At 47.2% G+C, this 16,614-nt stretch overlaps 1 protein-coding gene across 1 annotated transcript in view; it reads left to right on the top strand.

Annotated features, from left to right (window-relative positions):
• Nucleotides 1-16,614, top strand: part of LOC309561058 (uncharacterized protein) — a 97,588-nt gene that overhangs the window by 28,496 nt on the left and 52,478 nt on the right. The window contains exon 3 of the mRNA XM_082264781.1: nucleotides 14,071-14,341. Coding sequence (XP_082120907.1) covers nucleotides 14,071-14,341 — 271 coding nt within the window. The remainder of the gene's footprint in view (nucleotides 1-14,070; nucleotides 14,342-16,614) is intronic.

The following is a 16,614-nucleotide window of genomic DNA, read 5'->3' as shown; positions in this document are numbered from 1 at the left end:
CTCCCCAGAAGTGGAAACCTCAGCTTGACCTTCCATAGGGTCATCGCCAGCTACTTCTTCCACATCCTCTGCCCAATCATGAACTGATTGAAGGGGTGGCTCAGGTGAGGGGGATCTATCACGTTTCCTCCCTCCTTGAGATGCTGCAATAATGCCAGCAATCTTACTCTCGAGGCTGGCTAATGCCGATGCCAAATTGTTCTTCGTGACGTAAGTTGCTGCAGAAGCACCTGGAGTAGCTACTATGCCTGAAAACCGTAATAGCTCAGATTGGCTAGTCACCTCTGGCGTAGACCCAGAGAAAGCACAGCTAAGATCTTCAAGGCCTGACGGTGGCATCACAGTGCCCCTTCCAACTGTGCCCCCCCCCCCCCCAGCCCTCTTTCGGGCAGACATTGATTTATAGCAAGACAAACTAGAGATACTAACTTCAGTGTACTCAAGGATTGTGCCAAGCCTATACAGCTTATCACACACAGCACTGATTATCCCAATATACAGGACCTGTTTGTGCCAGCAACATACACCCACAGTGACTCACGCAACCCAGCTGCTGCTTCTCTTTGTCCCTTTCAAACTCTGACAGAGGCTAGTGCATTGAAAACAGTTCCTTATAAATTGTGCCTATTTATGCTGCATTGCGCATGCGAGGCGTGCTACGTGGCATCCACGTGCACGCCAATTGCATTCAAACACACCCTCCATGCTGTTTTAAAAGGCTAAAATTTGCGTGCGGGCGAATGGGCCTTCGCCACAAACATGCTATCGAGGGAGGAGATGAACACGCGGGCGCTTATGCACCAAGGCGAAAACAGCAACATGGGGTGAGAGCAGCTTAGGCTGAATTTTGTTTGTCACAGCTGATACCTTTCAGGTGATCAGCCCAGGGTAAAAATAGTGTGTCAACAATACGCAAAGAAGTAATGTTTAAACAAACTTTGCATCAATCCCACAGCTGCACAAGCTCATATAATCACAATTGATACAATTGGCACATTTAATCCCTGAGGAAAGGCCAGAGCTTTCATCTCATGCACACATTGGTTTGTCACAGCTGATACCTTTCAGGTGATCAGCACAGGGTGTCAAATAAACCAGCAAAGAAATAATCCCTAACAAAATGTATTTTGCATAGCCTAACATTAGTCTCATGCAGAGACTCACATGGCATTCGGTCTCTGTTATTTTATAAGGGAACAGTGCATAAAATATTTACATTTGTTGTATGTGTAAATATTTTTAAATGGACTTACCAGTCCTGCCAAAGGATTCTGTTTAACCACTTTACTACCGGAGGATTTTCCTGCTTTACGTCCAGGCCACTTTCTGCAACTTGGCACTGTGCGACTTTAACTGACAATTGCGCCGTCATGCAACGCCGTACCCAAAAAAATTTACGTCCTTTTTTCCCACAAACAGAGCTTTCTTTTGGTGGTATTTGATCACCTGTGCGCTTTTCATTTTTTGCGATATTAATAAAAAAAGAACGAAAATTTTGCAAAAAAATTGACATTTTCTACTTTGACAGTTAAAAAATATCCAATATATTCAATTTTTGTCATATATTTAGGCCAAAATGTATTTAGCTACATGTCTTTGACAAAAAAATTCTCAATGAGCGTATTTTTAACCACTTTAAGACCGGAAAATTTTACCCCATTCCTGACCAGGCCATATTTTGCGATGTGGCACTGCGTTACTTTAACGGACAATTGCACGGTCGTGCGACGCTGTACCCAAATTTATGTCCTTTTTTCCCACAAATAGAGCTTTTTTTTGGTGGTTTTAGATCACCTGAGCGATTTTTACCTTTTGCGCTATAAACAAAAAATTGTGACAATTTTGAAAAAATAACAATATTTTTCAAATTTTTTATATAAAAATTCCCCCCCAAAAAAATGTAAAAATCGAAATTTTTTAACATTTTAGGCCAATTTGTTTTCTGCTACATATTTTTGGTAAAAAAAATCGCAATAAGCGTATTTTGATTGGTTTGCGCAAAAGTTATCGCAGCTACTAACTACTGGAAAGATTTATGTCTGTGTTTTTTTTTTTTTTTTGTTTTTTTTTTGCGGGACTGCGACATTGCGGCGGACAGATAAATATATATAAATATGCACTGTTACTGTAATAATGACATTGGCATGGAAGGGGTTAACTTTATTGGTGATCAAGGGGTTAAATGTATGCCTGGTGCTGACTGACGTGTGTGGGGGGAGGGGGTTGTGTGACACAGGCACAGATCGCAGGTTCAGCTATGCTGAATCCTGTAATCTGTCCCTGCCTGTCACATATGAGATGTGTAAACAAAGCGGGCGGATTTCCTCACTCGATCCCCGACGATTGGGGAAGAGCGGCGGTGATCACCGACTCCCGCTGTGTCTGAATACAGCGGGAGCGAGCATCTGGTGGGACGTGCGCGCCGCCGAGAAGGGGAGGAGTCCAGCGATGTAGGTCTACGTCGCTTGATGATAACGAGCCACTTTGTCGCAGTACCAGCTCAGTGAGCGGTCGGCAAGTGGTTAAAACAGGAATCCAATCTTCACCCATCACGGTGAGCTTTGTCTTGGCGACCTTCAAGGACTGGGTCCCCTTCTTTTAGAGGGGCCACGGCCTTGGACCTATAGAGCAACCTGCATGGAGCGCCTTTGGGGTTTGGTATTCCAAGAGTTCGGATCCCAGTGCCCAGCGCCTAATAAGGACAGCATTAAAGGCAAAACCTCATTTCTCTTACGTCCTCCGACAGTCGCCGCCTCTTCATATTCGTCACAATGGGGTATTAGACTTTGCTCCGAAGGAGTAGCTAGGCAACAGAATATGTTAACATTAAAGCTTTTAACATATCCCACCCTCAAGGGGTGGTCCCCTCAGTCAATACCCTCCTACTTCCTGCAACCATATCTCAGTTTCAATGTCTAGCTTGTCAGGAGTAGCTGGTTCTCTCTGTGCTGGGGCTTTGTGCCCCAGCCTCTTTCTTCTTTTTTTGATTTTTTGTTTGAGTTTTCTCTCTCTCTTTACTTAGCTGTTCTTTTTGTCAGCATTAGTTAGTTCTTCTGACGAAGAGGATCATGCGGGCTGGGTCTCGGGCTGATCCCCCTGGTCGCAGGTCGTGGGTCAGTGGCTTCCCAGCCTGCCATCGAGCGTTCAGCCAGGTAACGCTCCTGGCACAGTGAACGACCCATCCCTGTTCGGTGCAGGGATGATTGGTGAGGTGGCTACCTCACTGGACGCTGTGCGGTTTCTTAACCCCCATTTTGTGCGTCTTGTATGCGACTCTCCCTGCCTCATGTGCAGCGGCTTGTTCGCCTGTGCGGGTCCCCCACACCATTGAGAGGTAAGTGTATCTATGTGGGGACCTGTCTGTCTGGGGGGGGGTGTCAGTCTGGGACTGTGTAACCTGCCTCTGTTCACACTGTTTGTCTCCCTATCACTCTGCTGCATGCTGCAGGCTGCAAGGGGGGGGGGGGGGGGGGGAGCTGTGTGACACTGTCTGTGTCAGCCTTGTTCAGTGTGAGAAGCTGTGTGCTGTGGGGCATGTTTTGTGGCATGTTTGGGCACAATACAGCGATCGCTGCGGCGATCTGCCATGTTTTTTTATATATGGATGGTGTTATGTATAAAGGGAAGTATAACTGCGCTAACTACTATGAAACACAGCAGCAACTTAAATTGTGACAAGCAAAAATAAGTAAGTGTAAGGGCTAAGTTGCGCTAACAGGTACTAAATCCACAGATAAATGTCAGATGAAGCACACTAATGATAGTCCACAATAATGACAAGTCCGTATCCAAAATGAAAAGGCACAGTCCAAAAATGAATGATTCCAGTGGTGGATGGTTAAACCAACGTTTAAATCTCCTTACCGGAAGCCAGAATGGAGTTCGCCCAAAAACTCAAGTCGGATCTTAACACTCAGCCTTCAGTCAAAATGATCAGAAGTCCTCACATCCACAGGTGGTGGTCATATGTAAAGAAAAATAGACAGTCCATAGCGTAATACTGTTGAATGCTATTTCATCACCCAGAGGAGTGCACACCGTCACCAGATGGCCAATAGTAGAAAACACCAGTGACCTTAAGTCCCAAATGCTTACCAGATAGTATGTAATTAAAGGTAATAATTGGAAATGGAAATACCACACAGAGCCCTCTCCCGACACCACTGCCTCTTACCAGATATAAATTAGTGAGAGCCACACAATCTGTCGTCCAGTCCCCGGAGCCAATAGCTCTAGTGGTCCTTCCAAATTATGCCAGGTTCTCCCAAATTACTATAGGTTAAACCACTCTCTCCAGAAGCCAATCCTTGGAGTAGATGTCACCAGGAGAAGATTCTAATGCTGACTCGATCATGTATCATATGGTATATAAAAACAAAGGCACTACATAGTGCATTACCAAAGACACTTTTAATAAAGAAAAGACAGCAACTTACAGAAGATGAAACAGATTTCAGCGAGGATATAGGCAAGCCGCCGGCCGGTCGGCTCCTTCGCCCGTCCTATTCAACACTCGTTCCCACAAGCAGGTGACGTCAGCACGCCGCGTGCTGGTGTTATGTGCATTACTGTACTGTAGGAGCGGCGGTTTCGGCGCCAAACGGCGCCATTTTGCCTGCACTCGCTCCGGCCGCATGTTCTACATGCATGGCGGCCATTTTCTTGTAGCCTCCCATAGGCTTTAATAGAGCGCCCTGGTCTCATCACTTCCTCTTCTCCTGGGTACACCGATCGAGGCAGCAGCAGCGGCGAGGGTCTCCTCAGGTTTTATCCTTCTGTTTCTTGCTATATCCATTGCCTGTGTCAGTTTATTGTCCCTGTGGGGGTCTCATTGTGCTTGTGTGTGGTGCGGTGGGCTGCGCTCGCCGCGCTTGTTAAAGGGGCAGTTAACCCTTTATTCTCCGGCATATCACATTGGGGCAATGGATTCTCAGGAGGGCAAATTTTCTGCCACCTTGGTGGAAAGCCAGGGGACCGCTGTTTCCCCCCCAGGGGGGGATTTGGCCACTATTGTGGCCGGCCTTGCTGCTCAGGTGCAGATGCTGGTGGCTGCTCAATCTACTAAAAGACCCAGATTTTCTATTTCCTCTGATTCTGAGGGTAAAGGTGATGGGGCTGTTATGGCGGGGGTCTCCTTATCGGGGTCCCGCTCCTCCCTGGATCTAGTGGGGTCCGAGGTGGAGGCTGAGGTTGAGGGGGTTGATAATTCTCCCCCTGGCTCGCCTGAAGAGCTTGCAATCATGGATGAATTGATTGCTTCCATAAAACAAACGCTGCGTTTGCAGGATGAAGTGTGTCCCCCCGCTGCCTTAGCGGCTTATGGGACGCAGAGAAAACGCAGGACGCCGCAGGTTTTTCCCTGCAATGATGATTTTCAGCGCGCTGTTAAGGAACAGTGGCGCAATTTACGCAAACCTTTTGCTGTGACAAGTAGGTTCAAGCTGCGTTATCCTTTTTCGCCTTCCACTGATGAACGGTGGTGTGTACCACCCCCGGTGGATCACGTAATTGCGGTTTTGCACAAATCCACTGCGATTCCTGCAGAGGATTCCCCGGTGTTCCGTGATGCCACGGATAGAAGAATGGAGTCTCTTGCCCGTCATACTTATTCTGTTACGGGTTCTATGCTTAAAGCTCTGTTTGCCTCTCTCATGGCGGCCCAGGCTGTCGCAAGTTGGACGCAGATGCTTAGGCGCGTCTTAGTGGCCGATTCGGCCTCGCCGGCGACCCTGGATATGGTGGATCAAATCCACCAGGGTGTCATGTATCTGTGTCATGCGGACTTGGACTTAGTCCCATTGGCTGCACGTGTACACAGCGTGGCGGTGTTGTCTCGCCGCCTGGTTTGGTTGAAGTGTTGGTCGGTGGACCAATCTTCACGTAAGACCTTAGCCAATCTGCCTTATGATGGGTCTCGCCTTTTTGGGGAGTCCTTGGATGTGTTGATTAAGGGGATCACCGGAGATAAGAGCACTCTCTTGCCCCATTTCCCCAAGGCTAAGGGGGCTTCTGGGCAGAAGCATGCTAATTTTCGGCCCCCTCAGGGGTCCTTTCGTGCCTTTCGGTCGCACTACAAGGGCAAACCGTTCAAGGGACAAGGCTCTCAAAAGAAGCCCTGGTCTGGTAAACAGAAGTCCTGTCAGTCCGGACCCGCTGCCCATAACAGTGGGCCTGAAGGGGCGCCCTCACCCAGTTTTGGGGTGGGGGGACGCTTGCTCGGTTTTCTTCAACCCTGGTTGGCCCGCGTGCGGGACAGGTGGGTTCAGGAGATCGTTCGATCTGGTTACAAGATCGAGTTTCTCTCTCGGCCGGAGAGCAGATTTTTTCCCTCAAATCTTCAACTGTCTCCAGAGCGTTTACGGGACCTGCACCTGGCGGTGCGAGACCTGAGGGCTCAGGGAGTGGTGGTTCCAGTGCCTCATCGGGACAGATTTCGGGGGTTTTTATTCCAATCTGTTCACCGTGCCCAGGAAGGAGGGCAAGGTTCGTCCAATTCTGGACTTGAAGGCTCTAAACCGCTCTGTGCGGGTTCGCAAGTTCCGCATGAAATCCCTGCAGTCGGTGGTGGCTGCCCTGGTTCCAGGGGAATTCATGGCCTCCATTGATTTGAAGGATGCGTATCTTCACATCCCCATTTTCGAGGGTCACCAGAGGTACCTTCGATTCGCCATTGCGAAGGATCACTACCAGTCCGTGGCGTTACCTTTTGGTCTCGCCTCGGCTCCGCGGGTTTTCACCAAGGTGCTTGCACCGGTTCTGGCATTATTGAGAGCCCAGGGCATCTCTGTCCTGGGGTATCTGGATGACATTCTGGTTCGGTCTGCGACCAGCCAGGGTCTGGAGAAGGACCTGTCTGTCACGATGCAAACTCTGCAGGAGTTTGGTTGGACGATAAATTTTCCAAAGTCGACGCTGAGTCCGTCGGTTCATCTTCCCTACCTGGGAATGATCCTGGACTCGGTTCAGGCGAAGGTCTTCCTACCGGAAGACAAACTCGGAACTCTTCAGGAGGAAGTCAGGTCCCTCAGGGACTTTCCGCACTCGTCTCTGCGGACGTGCATGAGATGTCTGGGATTGATGGTCTCGGCCTTCGAGGCGATTCCCTTCGCCCAGTTTCACACGCGGGGTCTCCAAGCGGAGATCCTGTCCAGGTGGGACGGGCGACCTCAATCTCTGGATCTTCAAATCTCGTTGAGCCATCGCACCAGAAGGGACCTTCTGTGGTGGCTCTAGTCCCCGCTGGTGTCGGGGGGCAAGTCTTTTCGTCCTATCTCGTGGACGGTGATCACCACGGATGCCAGCCTGTCGGGCTGGGGTGGTGTTCTGGGCGTTCTGTCCGCCCAGGGAACTTGGTCGGAGGGGGAGTCCTCCCTTCCGATCAACATTCTGGAATTGCGTGCGATAAATCTCTGTCTTCATCGTTGAACGGACCGGCTGCAGGGCTGCCCGGTTCGGGTGCAGACGGACAATGCCACGGCGGTGGCCTACATCAACCACCAAGGGGGCACCAGGAGTGCCCGAGCGGCTCGAGAAGTGGCCGACATTCTGTCCTGGGCCGAGACTCATGTCCCGGCGATAACGGCGGTTCACATTCCGGGGGTGGAGAACTGGCAGGCGGACTATCTGAGTCGCCAGACCCTGGATCAGGGGGAATGGTCTCTCCACCCGGCTGTCTTCCAGATGTTGTGCGCGAAGTGGGGTCTTCCAGATGTGGACCTGTTCGCGTCTCGTCTCAACAACAAGGTGAGAAGGTTCGTGGCAAGGACGCGCGACCCTCGGGCAGACGCGTCGGACGCGTTAGTGGCCCCGTGGCATCAGTACAAGCTGATGTACGCGTTTCCACCGATTCAGTTGCTGTCCAGGTTCCTTCGCAGGTTACACTCGGAACGCAGCACGGTGATTCTTGTGGCGCCGGATTGGTCACGCCGGTCCTGGTACGCAGACCTCGTGAATCTGGCGGTCGACGCCCCGTGGCGTCTGCCTCTTCGAGACGATCTCCTGTCTCAAGGGCCGATATACCATCCTGCTTTACAGTCGCTGGCTTTGACGGCCTGGCTGTTGAGACCGAGGTCCTGAAGGAGAGGGGTCTCTCCCCTGAGGTCGTTCATACCTTGATCAACGCAAGGAAGTCTTCCTCGGGGAAGGTTTACTACCGTACTTGGAAGGCCTATTTTGCCTGGTGTGAGTCCAGGGGGTTTTCACCCCGCACGTACTCGGTTTCCCGAGTGTTGTCCTTCCTTCAAACAGGTGTCGATCAGCGTTTGGCGCTGGCTACGATAAAGGGTCAGGTGTCTGCGCTGGCCGTTCTTTTTCAACGTCCCGTGGCTTCCAAATCCTTGGTTGGCACTTTTGTTCAGGGAGTGCGGCATCTGGTTCCTCCTAGGAGGGATCCTCTGCCCCCTTGGGACTTGAATCTCGTTCTATCTGTGTTACAACGTGCTCCTTTTGAACAGATCAGGGAGATCTCGTTGTCTATGTTGTCCAAAAAGGTTCGCCTTTTTGGTTGCGATCACTTCGGCTCGCAGAGTGTCGGAGCTGGCGGCTTTGTCCTGCAAGTCTCCGTATCTGGTTATTCACTTGGATAAGGTGGTCTTGCGACCTAATCCTTCTTTTCTACCGAAGCGAGTTTCGGAATTCCATCTCAATGAGGATATTGCCTTGCCTTCGCTGTGCGCGAAGCCTAAACATCCGAAAGAGGTGAGACTACATTCTTTGGATGTTGTTCGGGCGATAAGGGTTTACCTTAAATCGACTGAGTCTTTTCGAAAGACGGATTCCTTGTTTGTTCTTCCAGAGGGTCCTCGGAAGGGCATGGCGGCGTCGGCCTCTACCATCGCCAAATGGATCAGGCAGACCATTGAACAGGCCTATGCTTTGCAGGGGAAGGTTCCCCCTGTGCCTGTGAAGGCGCACTCTACTAGATCTCTGAGTACGTCTTGGGCCTGTCGTCATGGGGCTTCTGTAGCCCAGGTGTGTAAGGCGGCGACTTGGTCGACCGTACACACTTTCACAAAATTCTACAAGGTAGATGTTCAAGCATCGGCGGATGCTTCCTTTGGCCGCAAGGTTCTTAGTGCGGCTGTTCCCTAGGATCACCTGTTGGGATCCCTGGCTGTTGGGATATGTCTTTTATCCCCTGGTTATTTGTTTTTCCTGGGTTGTTGCTCCTGTTGAGCAAGTTTTTTCCTATTGCCCAGCTGGTTTCCTTCCTTTGGTAAGGTTCCTTTCTTTGATGCGGAGACTGCGTTGCCTTACGGCGCGGATGCATTTCCCACCCCTCATGTTTGCACTGCTTTGGGACGTCCCCATTGTGACGAATATGAAGAGGCGGCGACTGTCGGAGGACGTAAGAGAAAACGGAATTTTTGTAAAATATTACCTGTAAAATTCCTTTCTCTGAGTCCTCCGACAGTCGCCGCCCCCGCCCCTCTTTTGGGGTTTTGGTTATATACTCTACTGCTATTCCACTGAAACTGAGATATGGTTGCAGGAAGTAGGAGGGTATTGACTGAGGGGACCACCCCTTGAGGGTGGGATATGTTAAAAGCTTTAATGTTAACATATTCTGTTGCCTAGCTACTCCTTCGGAGCAAAGTCTAATACCCCATTGTGACGAATATGAAGAGGCGGCGACTGTCGGAGGACTCAGAGAAAGGAATTTTACAGGTAATATTTTACAAAAATTCCGTTATCTGCTTCCCGAGGCTCAGGTACCATCATTTTAGTCCATTTACTTTTTTTAGATGGATCTGATAGCTAACCCCCTAGATTCAGTGATCTTTGATTGGGGTATATAGCATAATTTTCTTTCTTCCGTGAAGAAAATGTGGAGAGACACTCTCCACCATGACCATCATCTTTAGACACTGGTGAAAAAAAGGAGGTACTTCCTGTGTGGGAGGGGTTTTATAGGAGGACATCTGTCTGATTGGTTGCTAGTGTCCTTCACCTGTAGGTGGCTGTATAACCCATATGTTATGATTTATGGCTCTGTGTCCTGTGATGTATGAAAAGACATATATGGCTTAATGAAATTTGCAAATCATTGCATTTGGTTATATAGATTTTACACAGCGTCCCAACTTTTTTTAAATTGGGGCTGTATAAGTGATCTATAATTTATGATTATTGTAGTAGTGGTACTTTTTTAAACAATGAGTGTTGTGGCTAATTAGACCAACACGGTACTCAAACTATGGCTCACTAGTTGCCGTAAACAGGCCAATGCAATAAAAAGGGCTTTCTCGTTGTAAGCCAGAGGAAAGGGGTCACAGATTACAGAGTGGCAGTTGGTCCTGGGCACTGGAACACTCCCACTGACATTGGGGCATTTGTTACAGACCGTTGACACATGAGCATTTATTCCTCCAACTGATCATTGACACCAGATTACAGTATGTATTACATTTATCAACTGCTGACACAGGGGCATTTATTACCCCTGCTATCTGCTAATCACTGAGGTGTGGCCATTTGTTACTGCATTTATTATTACAGAGGCATTTATTATTCCTACAGATCATTTACATTGGGGTTTGTTTTACTCCCACTGTGGCAGGGACCTATATTGCTCCTATTGATCACTGAAACCAGGGACATTTTTTGTTACCCTTACTGACCACTGACACTGGGGTATTCAATACCCCTACGGACTTCTTACACTGGAGAATTTATTACCCCTATTGACACCAGGGCAGCTATTACTTCTACTGACCACTGATACCAGGGCAGGTATTACTCCTACTGACAGCAAGGTTTTATTATTCCTACCAATGCTGGGGCTTGTTTTCCTCCCACTGATCTCAACACATTTAACTCCTTCCAGCCACAGTTTAACCCCAAACAGTCTTAAAACAATGCGCTCTTTTGCTTTCTAGCCTTCCTTCACTAAAATAACCTAGCCCATCCTTCCCCTTCCCTCCCCAGATGCCTACTTACCTAGACCTGATGACCGCAGCCTCCACTTTGTTTTTATCCAGCAATGTAAGCTTTCAGTATTGGGCTCCTACTGTGTATCTGAAAGCCAAAGTCTGTCTCTACTACGTGCTGCCAGCACAAGGTATTTTAACCCTTGCTGATGCACTTGAAAATTAAAAACAAAAGCATATTTATACTGTATATGCAGCCTGACTGCACTACATTTATTAATAAAGATGGTTCAATTAGGCCTCTTTTACACAGGTGGCAGTAAAATCAGCTGAGCTGCGATTTTACCACACCCTTATCATGCACCTAAAGCATACTATACTGCCAAGGGGGCCGTTGACATGCTAAAATTTAATGCAGCATGTCAGGTTGATAGGCGGCAAGTTGATTGACTTCCTACAGTAGTGAAAATAAATATTTGATCTCCTGCAGATTTTGTAAGTTTGCCAACTTACAAAGAAATGAAGGGTCTATAATTTTTTTCATAGGTGTATGTTAAATCATAGAGACAGAATATCAACCAAAAATCCAGAAAAAAACAGATGATACAAATGTTATAAATTGAGTTGCGGTTCATTGAGCAAAATAAGCATGTGATCTCCAAGCAAAACATGACTTAGTACTTGGTGAAGAAACCCTTGTTGGCAAGCACAGGTAAGATGTTTCTTATAGTTGGTGACCGGGTTTGCACACATAGCTGGAGGAATTTTAGTCCACTCTTCCTTACAGATCTTCTCTAAATCCTTAAGGTTTTCTTGGCTGTCGCTTGGCAACTCAAAGTTTTAGTCCCACCCCCCCCCCCCATACATTTTCTATAGGATTAAAGTCTGGAGACTAGTCCACTCCATGACCATAATGTGCTTCTTCTTGAGCCACTCCTTTGTTGCCTTGGTGGTATGTTTTGGGTCATTGTCATGCTGAAAGACCCATCTTCAGTGTTCTGCCTGAGGGAAGAAGGTTCTCATCCAAGATTTTACAATAAATGGCCCCATCCATTAGCCCCTCAATGCTGCAAAGTTGGCCTGTACCTTTAGCAGAGTAACAGCCACAAAACATTATATTTCCACCCCTGTAATTGACTGTAGGGATGGTGTTCTTAGGGTCATAGTCAGAATTTTTCTTCCTCCAAACACGAGTCGAGGTAATGCCAAAGAGCTCAATTTTGGTCTCATCTTACCACAGCACTTTCTCCCAATCATTCTCTGAATCATTTAGATGTTCATTGGCATGACTGTACATATTCCTTCTTGAGGAGGGGGACTGTTTGGAGAAAGAAAAATCCCGACTATTACTCCTACAGTCAAGCACAGAGGTAGAAAAATTATGCTTTGGGGCTGTTTCTCTGCTAAAGGTACAGGCTGACTTTGCTGCATTGAGGAGCCAATGGAGAGGGCCATGCATTATAAAATCTTGGATGGGAACCTTCTTCCCTCAGCCAGAACACTGAAGATGGGTCATGGATGGGTCTTCCAGCATGACAATGACCCAAAACATATCACCATGGCAACAAAGGAGTGGCTCAAGAATAAGCACATCACGGTCATCGAGTGCCCCAGCCAGTCTCCAGACCTTAATCCTATAGAAAATTTATGGAGTGAGCTGAAACTTCGAGTTGCTAAGCGTCAGCTAAGAAATCTTAAGGATTTAGAGAAGATCTGTTAAGAAGATTGGACCAAAATCCCTCCTGAGTGTGCAAACCTGGTAACCAACTATAAAAAACGTCTTACCTCTGTGCTTGCCAACAAGGGTTTTTCCCTACCAAGTACTTGCTTGGGGATCAAATACTTATTTTACTCACTGAACCGCAACTTAATTTATAACAATTGTATCATGTGTTTTTTTTTCTGTTTTTTTGGTGATTATCTGTCTTTATCATTTAAAATACACCTATGATAAAAATTATAGACCCTTCATCTTTTTTTGAGAGTGGGCAAACTTACAAAATCTGCAGGGGATCAAAAATTTGTTTTCCCCACTGTAGTTGGGTTAAATTAGTACCATTGAAAAATACAGTTTGGCAAAAAAAAAAAAAAAAAAAAGGCATTCAGGAGGCAGCAGGATTGTATCCTGAATGCCTGATAGTGGTTGCTTAGCTGCACTCCCCCACGGATTTCATTTCAGTGGATGTGCAAGTGTGAACTTATAGGTAAAAAACAAGGCTGTCTCCTGAGGCTGTGTGAGCTGGGGAGAGCAGTCAGATGAGAGACTTCTAAAGACCGCCAGCCTGTGCCTTGCTGGATCGCGGAGAGGAACCCCGGAATACACTTCAGCCTGACCACTTCATCCAACAGGTTGTATATGTAGTACAACACCTAGTGGTCTCTTAGGTGATTGCAGCACCTAACATTTTTTGGGATATATCATTTTTGGAATTATCTCCCCACTTTCACCACTTCACCACCAGGAATTTCTTTTGTTTTGGCATCATTTGCCCACAACAATCAAGCATTATATATTATTTATTATTATTTGATTAACCCTTTGCACTGTATTATTTCAACACTGGAATAAATTCACCACTGTATGAGATTCTGTTTATTTATTGCACCTCAGCACTTTTGTATAAACTCCACCATACACTAAGAGATCCAACCGATTTGATAGGATTAACTCAGATAGTGTTTCTTACTCTTTCTTTTGGTATAATTTGTGGGTGTCACCCCTTTTTTTATGAGATATAATTTATGAGGTTTTTGCACATGATTGCACTTTAAAAGCATTCGATCACTTATAGGTAGCGCCCTCTCAACCCCCTTTGCACATTCACTTTAAGTGTGAACTTAGCCCTAAACCTTAGATGCCATTGCAGTACACGTACTGTATAAACTGTATTTTCTCTTCTATTCCTTAACATGATGTCAGACCTGATGGTTAATTACAGCCATTTCGGCATGCTAAGTGGTTGAAAAGCTGAAAAATCTGCATGCCAAATCTTCAAAATGTGGTCTGTTTATGAAGATTTTAATCACCCCTGGATATAAAATGGTTACAGGTTCCCATTGTATTAGCAAAATATATTTAAAAAAATTATTAGGTGGTATAAATATATCGGCATCTATCCATAAGCAAAGTATCAGTTTTAAGTGGACTGACCTATGAGAATAGATTATATATATTCATAACATCTTCTAAAAATTCCTACAGGTTTCCAGTTAAAGATCCTGAACGGCTGTCCAAGTGGGTTACAGCAATTCGACGGAAAAATTGGAAACCCTCCGCATCCAGCAGAATCTGCAGTGATCATTTTACTGACAAAGATTACATGTTACGTCCAGGGGCAATGGTGCCACGTCTACGGCTCGATGCTGTGCCTTCTATTTTCAATGGATTTCCTAAGCATTTAAAAGAGAGGCTAGAAAGAAAGAAGAAAAAGAAAGCTGATGAGCAAGTAGTTATAATTTGTAATGCAGACCAGGTAAACGGTTTTAAGCTACAGTATGTCAACTGCAACAGAAAGTACACTGCAAGATTATGTTTGAATTTTAAATGATATTTCATATAGCATGTTGTACCATTATGCCACCCATGGACTTTTAAATGAAGCAGAGAGCAATGGAAAATGTGTAGTTAGATGTAATGGAAAGAATCTCTGTTAGTTTGCCTGCACAAAACTGCTGAGCAGAGGTGTAACTAGAAACTTTAGTGCCCTGGTGCAAGAAACCATAAAGGGCCCCCCTGACCCCGACCAAGGCCCATCCTACTGATCCTGGGGCTTGTCAGGAGGGGTGGCAAATAGAGGAACAAAACCCCTCCCTCCATTTTCCTCCTGCAGCCGCTGAATGCCTATGGAAAGGTGAGGAGGGGAAGCTGGCTTTTAGCAGCTGCAGGAGAAAAATGGAGGGGATTTGTTCCTCTATATGCCGTCGCCACCCCCCCCTCCTCCCCATCCTGGTGTACAGGGGCAACACATGGGCCATTGCAATTGTGACCCCTGTAGTTATGCCCCTGGGATGAGAGGCAGCGTGGTGGTGGGGGATGGGATCAGTGGCAGCAGTGGTGGTTGGGTGGCGAGGGGATCAGTGGCAACAGTGGTGGTGGGAGGGATGGGATGATTGGCAGCTGTGGTGGTGGGGGGATGGAATGGGATGAGTGGCAGTGGTGGTGGGATGGGATGATTGGAAGCGGTGGTGGTGATGGGCTGGGTTGAGAGGCAATGGTGGTGGGGGGGGGGTGTGGGATGAGTGCCAGCGGTGGTGGAGGGGATGGAATGAGTGACAGCAATGGGGGGTGGGATCAGTAGCAGGGGTTGTGGGGGGATGGGATGGAATGAGATAAGTGGTGGTGGTTGGGATGTGATGAGTGGCAGCAGTGAGGGGGGAGTGGATCAGTGGCAGCGGTGAGGGGAGATGGGATCAATGGCAGCAGTGGTGGTGGTGTGGGGGGGGGGGTGGTTAAATCAGTGTCACTCACTTGCAGATCACTCGGTTCCCCTTCCTTGCTAGGTCTCAATGTATCTTCCGTCCTGTGTCTCCAATGAATCCTATCCCGACATGGGGTTTCCTGACACGGTGGAGAGCTCCTCCTCACGGTCAGTTGATTTTCTCATTCAGTCTCCCAACATGGGATCCCCCTACCCTACTGAACTCAGTGGCCAGGGCCCATGTGCCTGTGAGTGCCCATGAGTGTGGGTGGAGAGAATGGGTGGGGCAGGGACTGTGTGCCTGTGAGAGTGCACGTGAATGACCATGGTCTTCCCTACAGTGGTGGAACTCCAGGGCCCCATCGCAAGTGTGACTACTGCAACCTTGGTAGTTCTGCCACTGCTGCTGAGATGCTGTAAGTGATTGCACCCCTTTGCACTTTTGTGTTAGTGTGTATCCAAGCAACCCAGAAATGATGGTTTTGTTATTTATTTATTTTTTTTTCAGTTTGTATTTTCAAGATTCGTTTTGGATCTTCGGCATTCATTTTGTATATTCATTCATCAGAATAGCTGGTTGTTAAAGTGATTGTAAAAGTTAATTTAATTATTTTTTTTAAATAACAAACATGTTATACTTACCTGCTCTGTGTAAAGGATTTGCACAGAGCAGCCCTGATCCCCTTTTTCTGGGGTCCTGGCATTGCTCCTGGCTCCTCTTCTTCATCGGGTGCCCCTACGCAGAGCCGCTTTCCATGGAGGCACCCATGCGGGCGTGTTTATGAGTCCCGCTGCTGCGTCCATTGACACAGACAACAGGACTCGGCCCGCCCCCGGCTCCTATGTCACTGGATTGGTGTGACTGCACACCAATCGGGTGCATGGTTCTTGATCGGTTAACCACATATGAACCTGGACTGTATATCTGAATTGCTTAAATTAACCTGTACATTACCAGGATATCTTCAACTTCAGAACTTGTTAAACCGAGTTGAACTTACCTACCTCCCCATAAGTTGTGGGGACTCTAGCGCCAATCCATGGAAATATCTGGAAATTTACTTCCACGGAGGGACATGAGCCATTTGGTCCATCTAATTGATACTGGCAATTTGAACAGCTAATCAGTTTGAGCTCATTCCACACATCATAGGGCATCTGGAAGCAGTGTTATTTAGGCAAGGCAGCTCTGCGTGATTATATTTCCGAAAAAATATAGTGTTGTGCTACCCTCAAATTACAAATTTTAATCTTGTGATATTAAATGGTGAGTATAATCAGTATTTGTTTCAAAACTTAATGTTAAACGATACATCAAAATACTTAAA

This window comes from Pelophylax lessonae (genome assembly GCF_965119305.1).
Source record: "Pelophylax lessonae genome assembly, chromosome: 1".
Lineage (NCBI taxonomy): Eukaryota > Metazoa > Chordata > Amphibia > Anura > Ranidae > Pelophylax > Pelophylax lessonae.
This window is presented reverse-complemented; position numbering and strand designations above follow the sequence as displayed.